The sequence below is a fragment of the Cyprinodon variegatus genome, unplaced genomic scaffold (assembly GCF_000732505.1).
Source record: "Cyprinodon variegatus isolate N-32 unplaced genomic scaffold, C_variegatus-1.0 Scaffold1330, whole genome shotgun sequence".
NCBI lineage: Eukaryota > Metazoa > Chordata > Actinopteri > Cyprinodontiformes > Cyprinodontidae > Cyprinodon > Cyprinodon variegatus.
Genome location: NW_015151783.1, coordinates 99,543 through 111,903, shown reverse-complemented (window position 1 = coordinate 111,903; position 12,361 = coordinate 99,543). Strand labels below are relative to the sequence as shown.

Sequence of the window (12,361 nt, the reverse complement as noted above, 5' to 3'; positions counted from 1 at the left end):
TAAGACAAGCAGCACAGATTCTGCTCCAGTTAGTGAAAAACCTCCAGTTTTACTTTAATGAACGGAAAGCTGAACTGAGATTTGATTTAAACGTTTCTTGAGCATGAAATTATGTTCAGGACTTTTATATTTTATGTCCACCAAAAAAATCTCTGACCTTCTGAGGTACTGCAAGGAAGGAATCGCATTTTTTTCCCCAATTAAACAGCCAAATTCATCATGTTGTTTGATCAACCCCATGTAATATTTTAATCTAATCCAGATTTTAGCTCCAAGCTTTAGCATTCTTTCAAGTGGCCAGCAGCTCACAGAACCCCGTTTGCCTCGTGCTTCATTATCTTTGCGTCTGCAGCATCCAAATCTACATTATTGGCTACAAAGGTTATTTTCTCGTTTCAAAAATCCAACATCTTTTCACGACGATAACAGGGGAACGGAGACTGTAATGGCTACGGCACCTCTCAGTGAAACGCTAACCGTTCAATTTCATGACAAAACCCTTTTCATAAGAATTTATTTCCACCTGGTTCAACACAACAGCTTGGAAACACATTAAAAGCTCACATCCTTAACAACGCTAGTCCAAATAATTTTATATTTCTCGCTCAGGAGCGTTCCAAGTGATTAAAGACAGTAGTCGTTTGTGTCTGATAATGAAAAACCGATCCGTGTTTCATCAAACACGACCAGAACCCTATGGTGAACTTTCTAATCCAGTTAATGGGTCTCAGAGCAGATTATTAAGGGTCCTGGGATAAAGTTTTTGTTGCCTTTCAAAAACACCTTCCAGAAGAGGCTTTCGTTTAGAAGCTGCATAATCATAACAATGTAAACATGACAAAAAAGTCATGGAATTTTATTAAATTATAACTAAGTTTTAGAAATACTGATGGCTGTTGTTTTTTTCCAGGGCTAAATGGATAAGAATCTGTGCTGATATCTGAGGCACAAACTGGGCTGTTTGAAACTTGAATTAATTAAATTCTTATTAATATTTAGCAAATAATGATGAAAATATTGAATATAGCATCAGCTTCACACAAGTGAAAGATGATTCCACTGTTGAGCTTTAAAAGATGTTCTTCTTAAACATAGAAGATGTTCTTTTAAAACATTTGATAGAGAATCCCACATGATTAACTCCCCCGTCTAACATTCTTAGAGGAAAGCTTATGAAGGCGACAGTTTTCCTACCCCTGAACAGCAGATGCAGCTTTAGCCGTGTCTGGAGTGAGCTCAGGTTGTAATCTGAGCAGAAACATCAACCTTACCTCCAGTAAAATTGAAACACATTAGGCAAAAATAAATGTTTCGAATCTGAAGCATAAAAAAATAAAAGGACAAAGAAACTCCATGCGTTCAAGGTTAAGAGAGAAAAATGCTCGCAGAGCAGTTTTTGCTAGTTTTGCTTCCATCGTTCCAAAGACTGAGGAAGCAAAAAATAAGTGCTGATTAATCTGGTGCCTTCGACGACTCCTGGGTTTCTGTGGTTTAGGAAAAAAAAAAGGCAAATCATGTCTGCAGAGGCTAGCCGGCTTGTTTTCAGTCCTCGCTAACCATGACCTGCCAGACGATGAGGTGGCTTCGCTCTCCTTTGGTGAGGAAGGGCTGTAGCTTCATGGTGGGGTCCTCTGCCTCGTCTGCTTCTCCGTCCTCGTCCCCTGCAGGTAGAGAAACACGTTGGCCGTCTACGCTATGGGTTGGCACCATGTTTGTGGTCCAGCTCAGAAACTCACCCATTCTGAAGTCAATGTAACCCTCTCCTCCGCTCATCACCAACATGGATCTGCTTCCTTCCTGAGCTGAACCATCAGTGGATTTGTCTCCTGATGTGTCTGATGCGCTGGATGCTGACGGATCTGCATGACCTGACAGCAAAAATGCCAATAAAAGCCAGAAGCTTCACAGCCGGAAATGAAAACACTTGATTTGTTTGGCATGTTTTCACTCACATCGTTTCTATTTTCTTATCAGAATATAAAACGGCTCCAGCTGTTATTATTCTGTTACCTTGAAATTTGATTTTCCATTTTTCTAAGGTTAAAATGAACGTGTTGCTTTTATGGTTTTTTCTTACATTTCATAAATCTTTCCTGTTGAAACTTGCTTCCTTACCATATTATAATGAGTAAAATGGGTGTCAAGCCTACATTTTTTATAGTTCAATTAGAGATAATTAGATCTCAAGCTTGTTTTTCTGAGACTAGACTTCAGTTATTTTAGTATCTCTGGATGAGAAATCTCTTGTTTTTCATGACAGGCTTCCTTTCATCATTAACTCAAGAAAAAGTCTCATCTAGAGATAACGGAATAGTTAGTGTTGACATAGAATATTTCATCTTGATTGGTTCATTGTTTCATTCCTAATTAAAGCCTCACCTTCACCTCATCTCTGGATATTGAGATCTATAGATCTGAGAAGAGTGATCAAACAATAAGAGCTTAGGCCTATTTTGTCTCCATTAACATTTAATCCTCTCAGTATATTAAACTTAGATTGTAATTAAGTAAATTGCTTCGTCATCTTAAGATTCTGAGGTCTCACACTCCTTTTGTTACGGTTCATATGTCTCGGACATAAATTATATCTTGTTTGAAGGAAAAGATCTTGTTTTGTTCTAAGGATGCATTTGATACGTCAATAAATATTAGTACTGGGAAGTTGTGATTGTTTGTTTAGTTTTCATCTTTCCAGTGAGTCACTAATGTCATTTTGTCCCACATTCACACTTTTCTTAGGATGACTGTTTACTTTTATGTATATTTTAAGACTTCAAGGTTTAAAGTAAGATCTAGATTTGAACCCACGCCGTTAATAAATCCTTATGTAAAGATGTTAAGAATCAAAAAGTAGAAATCAACTGCGCTTCAGACTGATCTGAAGCCGGCTGCCTGTAACGCTGGATCACCTGGAACCGCCGTGAAGAACTGGACCGCATTCCTGTGACCGTGGAAGCTGAGCTGAGCGTGAGCCATGGAGCAGTAAGGAACCACTGTCCCTGCCGTCACCTTGTCGCCGCTGTCGTCTCCATAGATGCGGACAACACCTCCCGGATTGTTTCCTGATGCCTTGGTTACCTTGCTGGCTGCTAAAAGAGCAGCGGACGTGCAGAAAAGACATTAAAATATCCCCATAAATAGACTTAAGGAGACATTCATCGTTGTTTAACATAAGAATATGTGAAGTTTCTGAACCTACATTCTGTTAGAGGAATAGAGATGATGACTCCGTTACCGGTCCCGATCCACAAACGGTTACATGACACCATGAGAGCCGAGATCCTTACGAAGGAGAAGCCCAGCTTGCCCGTACCTGCAGACAGATGACATTCAAACCCTCGTTCTGCTTCCAGCTAGTAAAGTCTGCAGGGAGCGCCTCCTGACCGAGCATCTTGCTGACGTAGGGCTCGATGTCGATGTCCTGGAGGTGCTGGTGTGTGTGTGCGTGGAACAGCCTGAGAGTGGAGTCCAGCTTGATGGAGACCCAGATCCCGTCGCCGTGCCAGGCCAGCTGACGGACCTGGCTGTCTTTACGGGGGTGGGCGTCGAAGGATTTCTACAAGAGAGAACAAACGGGTGGATGTAAGCAGGCGTGATTAAGAGATGGAGTCGAAGAGGAGGTGAATGTTTCCTCGCCTCTATCTTCATGGCTCTGGGATGCACCACATGGATCTTGTTCCTGTAACCACACCACACCCTGTCATGCACCACGGTCATGCAGCGGATGGAGTGGTGCTGTTTCCCCAGGTCCAGCAGATGGTAGTTGGTCAGGTCCCACTGCCCATCTGATGATGAAAAAGTAAACGCAATCACTGGAGATCTTCTCCTGGAGATTTCAGAGGAACCAGAAGGCTCTCTCACCTGTTCCTCTGTGGAAAATGGCCACGGTGCTATCAGAGAGGCTGACCAGAACCCGACCTTTCACATGTCTGAGAGGGAAACAGGTTTTAATCGTCAGACTCGGAGATAAAACCACTACATGAGCGGTTTGTCTTTAAGCAACTCACACTATGCCGAGCACGGGCTTCTTCAGCTTTACAGAATGGAGACACTTCTTCCAGTGAGCCACAGACGAGTGGACGTACACACTAGGAACGAAAGCACAATTTCACTTGGCGAGGAGAAGATTAGGGCGACCAGCAGAAGCAGAACGACAAATAAAACACACTACCATCCATTCTGGGCCCCCAGCCACATGGTGGGCAGGACGCTGCTCATTTTCTGAGCCTCTTCGATCATCAGGTCCTGCTCCTCTGCGCTGGGGTTCGAACTCACTCCATCTTTAAGCAGATCGCTCTCTCTGTTCACAAGAGACAACCCAAAACCCAGAGTAACATTAGCGTTAGCTCTTCTCCGCCTCTATATGAAATCGTCCATTAAACCGTAAAAAGTTGGTATAGGAAGACTGGGGGTGAGTATTGGAATGGGGGTTAAGATGCGATCCATGTCACAATACAAGATTATCACTATATTGCAATATCACCATATATTGCGATATTTGTCCTGTTATCAAAATTAAATGTATAGATAAAAAAGCAACCTCTGCATATGTTCACCAGATGATATTGATCGTTCAGTTATTTTGGTATCCATGTTGCTTGGGGTTTGAATCAATCCAAGTCTTCTACTGTGACTGTCTCAACTACAGAAATATATGGCAGCCAAAAATCATGATATATTGCCAAAACGATTTTCTTTCACACCCCTAAGGAAGACTGCAGAGTTGAAGCCCTTTGCCCTGATTGAATCATCTTAATTACTAGCTGATAAAGTATACCAATGTTAAAAGAAAAGCTCTCATGGTCTGATCTGTGATGGTTTTCCACCGGTAAACTACATTTGGTTGTTTTCCAGGACCTGATTAGCAAAAAAAAAAAACAAACAAAAAAAAAAAAAGCTAACTGCATGTAGTGAGGCTAATGCTAATCCCTTGACTCCTTTTTCAAACATCTGACAGATTCAAAACAGCTATGACTGACTAACAAAGAGAGATGGCCTCCAACTTGGAAAACGATTGGAAGCTAAAGGAAGCCTGTTAAAAAGACTAGCCTATTAGCTAGCTAAGATTAGCTTTAACTCCATTACCAGCAGAATATCAAGAAGCTCTGATATCCTGCACAACAAGGATGTAAATGGTTCTACTCAACCCAGTGGTTTAGCTTCCTCAATTACTGTAAATATCTTTAGAAAATATCTTTAGAAAATCTTAGACCAACAAATTATTTGCCTGCGTACATCTGAAATAGTTTAAACCCGGATTTTTCAAAACGATCCATTAACGATTTTCATATCAGGTTCATATAAAATCAAGCCATGTTGACTGGAAACAAAGGTTACTTTAACAACTACAGCTCCAGTGTTTAGATAAAACCTGAATTTCTTTCCATCTGAAAGGAAAACTAAAAGAGTGGTACCATTTCTACAACATGTGATGCTTCATTTTGGGCTTTTATTACAATAAAAACACACTGAAGCTTGCAGTTATAAATAATCATGATTATTTTAAGTGGTGTGACTATTATTGCAAAGCTCTGTAAAATACTAACATGTTGCTTTGAAATGAGTCGAACTATGACCCAAAGTTTTTTATAATCACATACTGCCATAAAATAAAGTACAGGTTCCTTTGAATCATAAAACTTTTACCTTTCAAGTGTAATTAGGTTAAGATTTAACAGTTAATTTTACTGAATTCAACATTGATATGATTAAAAAACAAAACAGCTTTTAAAAGGGACATGTTTCCAGATGTTACCTCTGGGAGTAGTTAGCTGGGGTCTCTCTGGTCTGCTGGGCTCCTAGCGGATCTGTGAAGACGTGTTCTGTGTAGATCCCTCTCAGGCTCTCGCTGTGGTCAAAGCCTCCTGCGTTGGTCTCCATCGCCTCCATGGCTTCTTCTGCTGGTCTGGAATCTAAGATGGACATTTAACCGGGTTTACTGAGAAGAAGATGATGATCTGTGGCCCAGATGGCTCCAGCGGGTTTCTTGCTGCTTACCTGAACCATCAGCAGTCTGAGGAACAGCTACTGCTCCGTCAGCTTCACAGCCCACCACCGTGATGCCTCCAAGAATGCTATCGCCGCCCTCTGAGCTCCTATTGGCTGCTGATGGTCCGCCATCTCCCACTGGTCCTGGCTCGGTGTTTGAGGATACTTCCTCCCCGGCAGGATAGTCTGTTTCTCTCGCACCTTAATGGGAACAAGAATCAGCCGCAAAATTCACAGAAAACAATCCGAACCAGAGGCTCCAGTTTTGATCCGTCACTGACCGGGTACACTGGCGATGCAGAAAACGTGCGAATTACAAACAAAGAAGCTCTCCAGGATGTTTCCGGGCTGGTTGGCATCGATGACGACCACGTTGGAGTTGGACTGGGTGCTGGTGGAGATCCACACCAGAGAGGAAAACTCGTCCTGATGACGCAACTCTTTCTGCTGCTCCTGCAACAACAACAGACAGAGAAATGAACTCAAAGCAGCGACCTTCCCGCCGCTGGCGTCTGTTAGAAAACGCGTACCTTAAGCTCCCGATCCAGCTGATCCAGGCTACTCTGAGAGCCCTTCTCTTTTTTGGGGCTCGCTGCACCTGATGTGTCGCTGTAAAACACACTGGCCCCCACTATGGAACCTCCATCCCTGGTTTTTCCACCAGACAGATTCACACCTGCAGCACACCACAGCTGGAATACGAACAGAAAGCCGTCAAACAGAGAACTTAATCATCCCCATGATAACAGAGGGGTGGCAGCATCATGCTGTGGGTATGCAAGGGACAACAAAAAGCAGAGCAAAGTAAGCAGAGGAAGGAGACACCTTCATAGTCGGATCTTTCTCATCCAGCGGCCTGAGGAAGACTGGAACAGGTAGATTCTTCATCTTGCCATCTGCCTGACCTCCATTAGCCTGGGAAGTCAAACAGCGCACAAATACGCCTCATTTTTTAGACACCTTGTGTTTGTCATACATAAAAACACAATAGAAACATTAGCAGTCATCTTCTTACTTTGTATTTCTTGGGGAGGCTCCAGCCGTACGCCTGCACTCTGCCGTCCTCCTTCTGGACGTGAGCTTTGACCTGTTTGTACTGAGCCCTCTTCTGTTCTCGCCTTGACACCGAACTCTCAGGCGGCGGTCTGTGGGACAGAACAACAGCTCACTCACAGCCTGATTTAGGAGCTTCACCAAACAGAGGGTAAACCTTTTTCTCCCTCACTGTTGCTCTAATTCACTGCGTTGTATCCTGCGCATGTTAAATAAAAAACAAGGTCAAGAAAACTGCAGCCTTTCAATAAGAAAAAAAATATGTATTTTGGCGCAGAAGAAAAGCAACCACACAAATAAATGTTTCACTGCTTTCTGCTTCTGTTCATTTTGCTTTTGCAAAGGACATCCTGTGACGGCAGCCCAAAAACCAGCAGATACAGCTGAATGATTAATGTTTTAAACATTTCTACATCTAATTTCGAATCAATAATACATTAACACTAAATATATGCAACATCATCCTAAAATATTCAAACAAAAGAAGGTTTTAAGGAGCGTTAAGGAGCTACTAGCTCTAGAAGCATTAGTTTTCTTTCTGTGTGTTTCCTACTGTAGCCAAAGTAACTCTAGGAGGACTAACGTCTGTTTAAATTCATCTCTTTAGACAAACTTACTCCTCATTGAGGAAATCAAAGGCTTTGCTCTTGTCACCCGGAAGCTGCTGCAAGGCACTGCTCTTCTTCTTGACGGATGGCTGAATCTGCGAGGTGGGCGCGTTGTACTTGACGTTCACCGGGGCGTCCCCCGCCGGCTTCTTTCCCGCTCCGCCCGACGAGCTAAACAAACGGCTGAAACTGGAGGTGTAAGGGCAGGGAAGTGGGGAAGAGAGAAAAGGAAAAAGAGAGAAGGAGGGGACCACACAGAGACAAACGTATAGCAGGGTGGACACAAGCAGTAGCTCCAGCAGTACGATGGGGTGAAAATGAAACCATGCCAGTACACCATGCTAGCTGTTATTAACCATCTGCCATGTCAGCAGGAAAAACCCCAATTATTACGCCTTGACTTTATGATTCTGTCTTTTAGGTAGAAAAGGTTTTGGAGCACCTGTCCTTCCAGAAAGCTAGAGAGCAGAGAGAGCGGGTTAATAAAATGCAAACACTAGGAAGTTAGTAAACGACACAGAGCAGAACAGGCCTGACCAGAAAACACTCCGATGTAGAGATGCAACCAGAGGCTAATCAGAAATAGACTATTTTCAGCTTCACCTGAGAAATAAACACTAGGAGGTCGCCATGGTAACACTGTTTGGTGTGACAGATGTTCAGTATCAGTAAGTTGGTTCATTAGGGGGGAAAAAAACGTGTTATAAGGAAACTTAGGCTACCCTCACACAGCAGCTTTTGATACTGAATTCTGATTTTATTTCTTAAATCCGAGATCATTGGTACTAAATCTGATTGTGTGTGTAAAGATGATATAAACTGACATTATTATTAAAGTTACGATTGAATGATCTAGAGATCTGTAATCCATTGGTTTTCTTCTTCTTAGTTAAAAAGGTTAATAACATAAAAATAAAACTATGTAGAATGCTTTTCTATTCAGTGTTCTTTTGTGTTGGGAAGTAACAATGCAGTTTGCAGTTTTATTAAGTTTAACTCTCTCTTACTGTAAGTTTTAAGTTGGGATCGAATGATCTGTTTTCGACTGCTAATGCCTCGCCTAGCCTAGGTTCGGAACGTGTGGCTCTCGTTCATCCATTGCACAGGGCAAAGTCGATAGAAATAAAGATGAATGGGGCTCATTAGTCACTTTTCCATGACCAGCAAATTGCACAAGCTGCAAAATAAAATGGCTAAATGGAAAAAACTTGAATTTTGGGGAAAAAAAAACAAAAAAAAAAACACGTTTATCGATTAAGTGTTTTTACGCTTCTATGAGGGGGGGTTTAGTCGTATCCAAATTCTTTTATTTCGCAAAATTGCAATGGAAACGCAAAGAAGAAGAAGTAGTGGGAGGGTGATAGCCGCCGCTAGACCAGTGGTTGAAATATGGATATATTTAACATTTACATTCACTGCTGCCATGTTGTTTTTAAAGTTATTGTGTGGAAAAACATATTCACGTGCAGTTTTAATCATATTAGTAACTCCATTACTGTGAAACCTTCTTTTGATATTAGCAGAATATCAACATAGCTTTGCGCACATTTGTGATGGAAGCGTTGGACGGAAACCAAAAGCATTTTAGCTTTGATCAACACTTCTGTGTTTTTGTGAAGAAAAAAAAATGAGAGCAGATGGGCAAAAAGATCAAATCAGGTTCACCTTGGCCTGTTTCACTCGGGCTGTGAGAGCGAGAGCAAAGCTTTAGCAGATAACAGAAGGAATGAACTTTTTCAGCTTTGATTCATTTTCTGCCACAAACATACTGGGTTTAAAATATGTTAGCAGCTTTGAGGAAGTCTGAGATTAAAGGTAAGGACATTTCAAGCAGAAACTGCTCTTTTGTTTGTTATAACCTTATTAATCATTTATATAAGATGCTAAAGTTTATTTCTATTACGATGGGCTACTGTATAAAACCTTGAACTTAATGCTATTCTGACATTTTGAATTGGAAAAAGCTTCCTGGATGCTTCCTGGCGAAATATCTTCAAACTTGGAAACAAAGTCCAGTGGATTGTTTTTAATATTTCTATTATATGAGTGATTGATTTTGATTCTACTTTTAATAATTAGGATGAAACTGGACTGTATTTTATTTTACTAGATCTTACTCGGATATGATTTGGGTTGCAATAGAACTGAATCAAATTTGGACCTAATTCTGATTAGTGCATCTCTACTCGGTTTTACAGCACCCTAAATACAGTACATATGAATATATTTAACCCCAACTTAGTGCTCAGTTTCTTTGATAACCTGCAATACTCTGTGGTATCATTTGGATTAGCAAACATAAGATAAGTCCTCTACTCCCACTAATTGAACAAAGCTGCTTCCAACACACCTCCTGCACAGAGACATCACAACATCAGGCAGAGTTTGAAGGGACACAGAAACAGGGTAGAGACAGTACATTTGTCAGCTGTTGTCCCAAATAACATCCATCTTCAAACCAAACCAAGCTCTTTCCCTAGACAACTGAACAAATGAGAGCTGTGATTTGCTCTACTTTGTTGAGAGTTTTGTTGTTAGAATTTAAAAAAACTCATACACTTGCCAAGATTTACCTACATCCTGGAGTAAAAAAAAAAAAAAAAAAAAACACCCAGAAAAAATACAAAAGAACGATCAAAAGGCTTTTAAATGACAAAGCATGAGACAACTGAGGATCTCTAGTGAAAAGAAAGGAGGAGCTTACAACTGCCAGAGGCTGGATTTCTTCTTCTCTGGAAGAGCGGGGTTCTCCTTAGAAGCACTGAAAGAAAACAAAGAATAAACCCAAAGCTGTTTATATAACAAATAAAGCGCCTGACTTTTTACATCAAGTCTCTGCTGCCCTACAGGGAACCCTCTTCATCTTCTTTCTGCACAGTGCCTGGAGAAAGTACATCTAACACTTTAACTCATCCACATTATTCATACTGTAACCAAAAACCTTTTTGTTAGGATTCAAAGGAATAGACTGAAACTACAGTTAAGCACAGATTTCAGAGGATATTTGTGATCAAACTTCTTTTAAAGGGAAAAATCTTAAAAAGTGTCAGAAAGAGCAATTTTGACAGGAGGCCATAAAAAGTCCTGCCTGAACAAAACCCAAGGTAGGGCTTAAACAATTATTCGGATTAATCGATTATTAAAATAATTCTCAACTAATTTAGTAATGATCAATTGTTAACTGGAGTGTTGAGGCTTGAAAACAATATAAAAAATAAAAATAATAAATTATATCAAAATTGTAACAAATATTTTATCTTTAAGATTAAAAATAATTTTTTTTCCTTCTGTCAGCATGCTTCTGTCCAGAACTCCTCAAGTGTAAAAGTTTTAGTTTCATTTAATTTTGTAAAAAATCTTCTTTAAGGATCCTTTTCTTATCTGATTATTAATCAAAAAAATAATCAACAGATTCATCAATTTGCTAAATAAATGCTGGTTGCAGCGTATTCAGGGTTTACACAGGAATGAGTAACTTATTTTATGCTTTTTAATGCTCTTAGAAATAACTTTAATTACATCAACAAGTACTCATGACTCTCATAAACACGGCAAAGCCATGTACGGAATTACTCGTTTTCCAGCCAGTTTTGTGGAAATTTACTATTTCCCCATTCTCTAGCTTTTTCTCCGCCTTGAGCTTCTTTCCCGAACAGACAGCTTTACGATCAACCGGAAGCAGTTCCACGTAAATATATCGCAATATATCTGACGAAACTGTTTTTATAAACTTTTTTTCTTTTTTGAATAAGGCATTTTAAATGGCACGATAATCCCATTTAATGAGTTTTAATGCCAGTTAAGGCCTTAATTTAAAAAAATAATCATTTAATGACTTTAAATGATTTTTAATGACCTGCAGAAACCCTGGTATAACTAATGAGCTCCTTCAGCAAAAACAGGGAAATGTTGATATATTGTTGATATGTTAATTGGATGACAAATGGAGGATAGATTGGTGCAATAAATGAGGAAACCTTTATAAAAATAAGCAGAACATTTAGAAGAATATAAGAATCTCTGGTTGACCTGTACTAATGAAATATTTGTAGCTTTGACTGCAACAAATCTAATGAATCAGCTTAAAACAGCAAACATATTAAATTTTGTAAATATCTTGTTTCGCAAATATTAATCCTTTTTCTTCTGCACACCATTATGATGTAACTGAACTCTGAGGTTGTAGCATCAACAAGACTTAAACGATTTTATGTGCTTACAAGTAAAAAAAAAAAAAAAAAAATCTACCTCTTTTATTGTTCCTATGATGCAAATTGGAACTCCTTAGAACCAAATCCCAGGTAATCAACCTGTTCTCAGGCCTTTCGGTTCTCTTACCGGATCATCTCGGTCCATCTCACAGCTTCCTGCAGCTCCATCAGCCTCTCCTTGTACTGGTTCCTCTCCATCAGGACTCTGGCCATCTCCACTCTGGTGAAGCGTTTCCTCTGGGCTGTGGGCACATCGCTCTGCAGGAACCCAGTACGTAGATGTGAGGCAGAAACAGAAGCACATTAAAACATCGGTCTTGTTTGCAGATCCTTACATCGTCCTCGTTTTCAGGTTTAATCTTCTGTTTGGCCTCCTCTAGCTGGGCTTTAACTCTGCAAAAGATGAAGCCGTCAGTGCTGATTATATAACCATTGCTCAGAAATCTGTAAAAACTATCAGGACGACATACTTCTTCAGCTCCTCTTCTAGGTCTTTGTTCT

General features: G+C 40.3%; 1 protein-coding gene across 1 annotated transcript in view; it reads right to left on the bottom strand.

Moving 5' to 3' along the window:
* Window positions 1-291: 291 nt before the first annotated feature.
* Window positions 292-12,361, bottom strand: part of LOC107102845 (C-Jun-amino-terminal kinase-interacting protein 4-like) — a 46,629-nt gene continuing 34,559 nt past the window's right edge. Inside the window, exons 10-29 of the mRNA XM_015402285.1 lie at window positions 12,331-12,359; window positions 12,196-12,253; window positions 11,988-12,118; window positions 10,354-10,410; window positions 7,659-7,838; window positions 7,004-7,133; window positions 6,814-6,903; window positions 6,519-6,680; window positions 6,270-6,441; window positions 5,998-6,189; window positions 5,756-5,912; window positions 4,172-4,300; window positions 4,008-4,088; window positions 3,862-3,929; window positions 3,637-3,785; window positions 3,385-3,556; window positions 3,200-3,313; window positions 2,910-3,089; window positions 1,737-1,868; window positions 292-1,661 (exon numbers count right to left, since the gene is read on the bottom strand). Coding sequence (XP_015257771.1) covers window positions 1,543-1,661; window positions 1,737-1,868; window positions 2,910-3,089; window positions 3,200-3,313; window positions 3,385-3,556; window positions 3,637-3,785; window positions 3,862-3,929; window positions 4,008-4,088; window positions 4,172-4,300; window positions 5,756-5,912; window positions 5,998-6,189; window positions 6,270-6,441; window positions 6,519-6,680; window positions 6,814-6,903; window positions 7,004-7,133; window positions 7,659-7,838; window positions 10,354-10,410; window positions 11,988-12,118; window positions 12,196-12,253; window positions 12,331-12,359 — 2,502 coding nt within the window. The 3' untranslated portion in view covers window positions 292-1,542. The remainder of the gene's footprint in view (window positions 1,662-1,736; window positions 1,869-2,909; window positions 3,090-3,199; window positions 3,314-3,384; window positions 3,557-3,636; window positions 3,786-3,861; window positions 3,930-4,007; window positions 4,089-4,171; window positions 4,301-5,755; window positions 5,913-5,997; window positions 6,190-6,269; window positions 6,442-6,518; window positions 6,681-6,813; window positions 6,904-7,003; window positions 7,134-7,658; window positions 7,839-10,353; window positions 10,411-11,987; window positions 12,119-12,195; window positions 12,254-12,330; window positions 12,360-12,361) is intronic.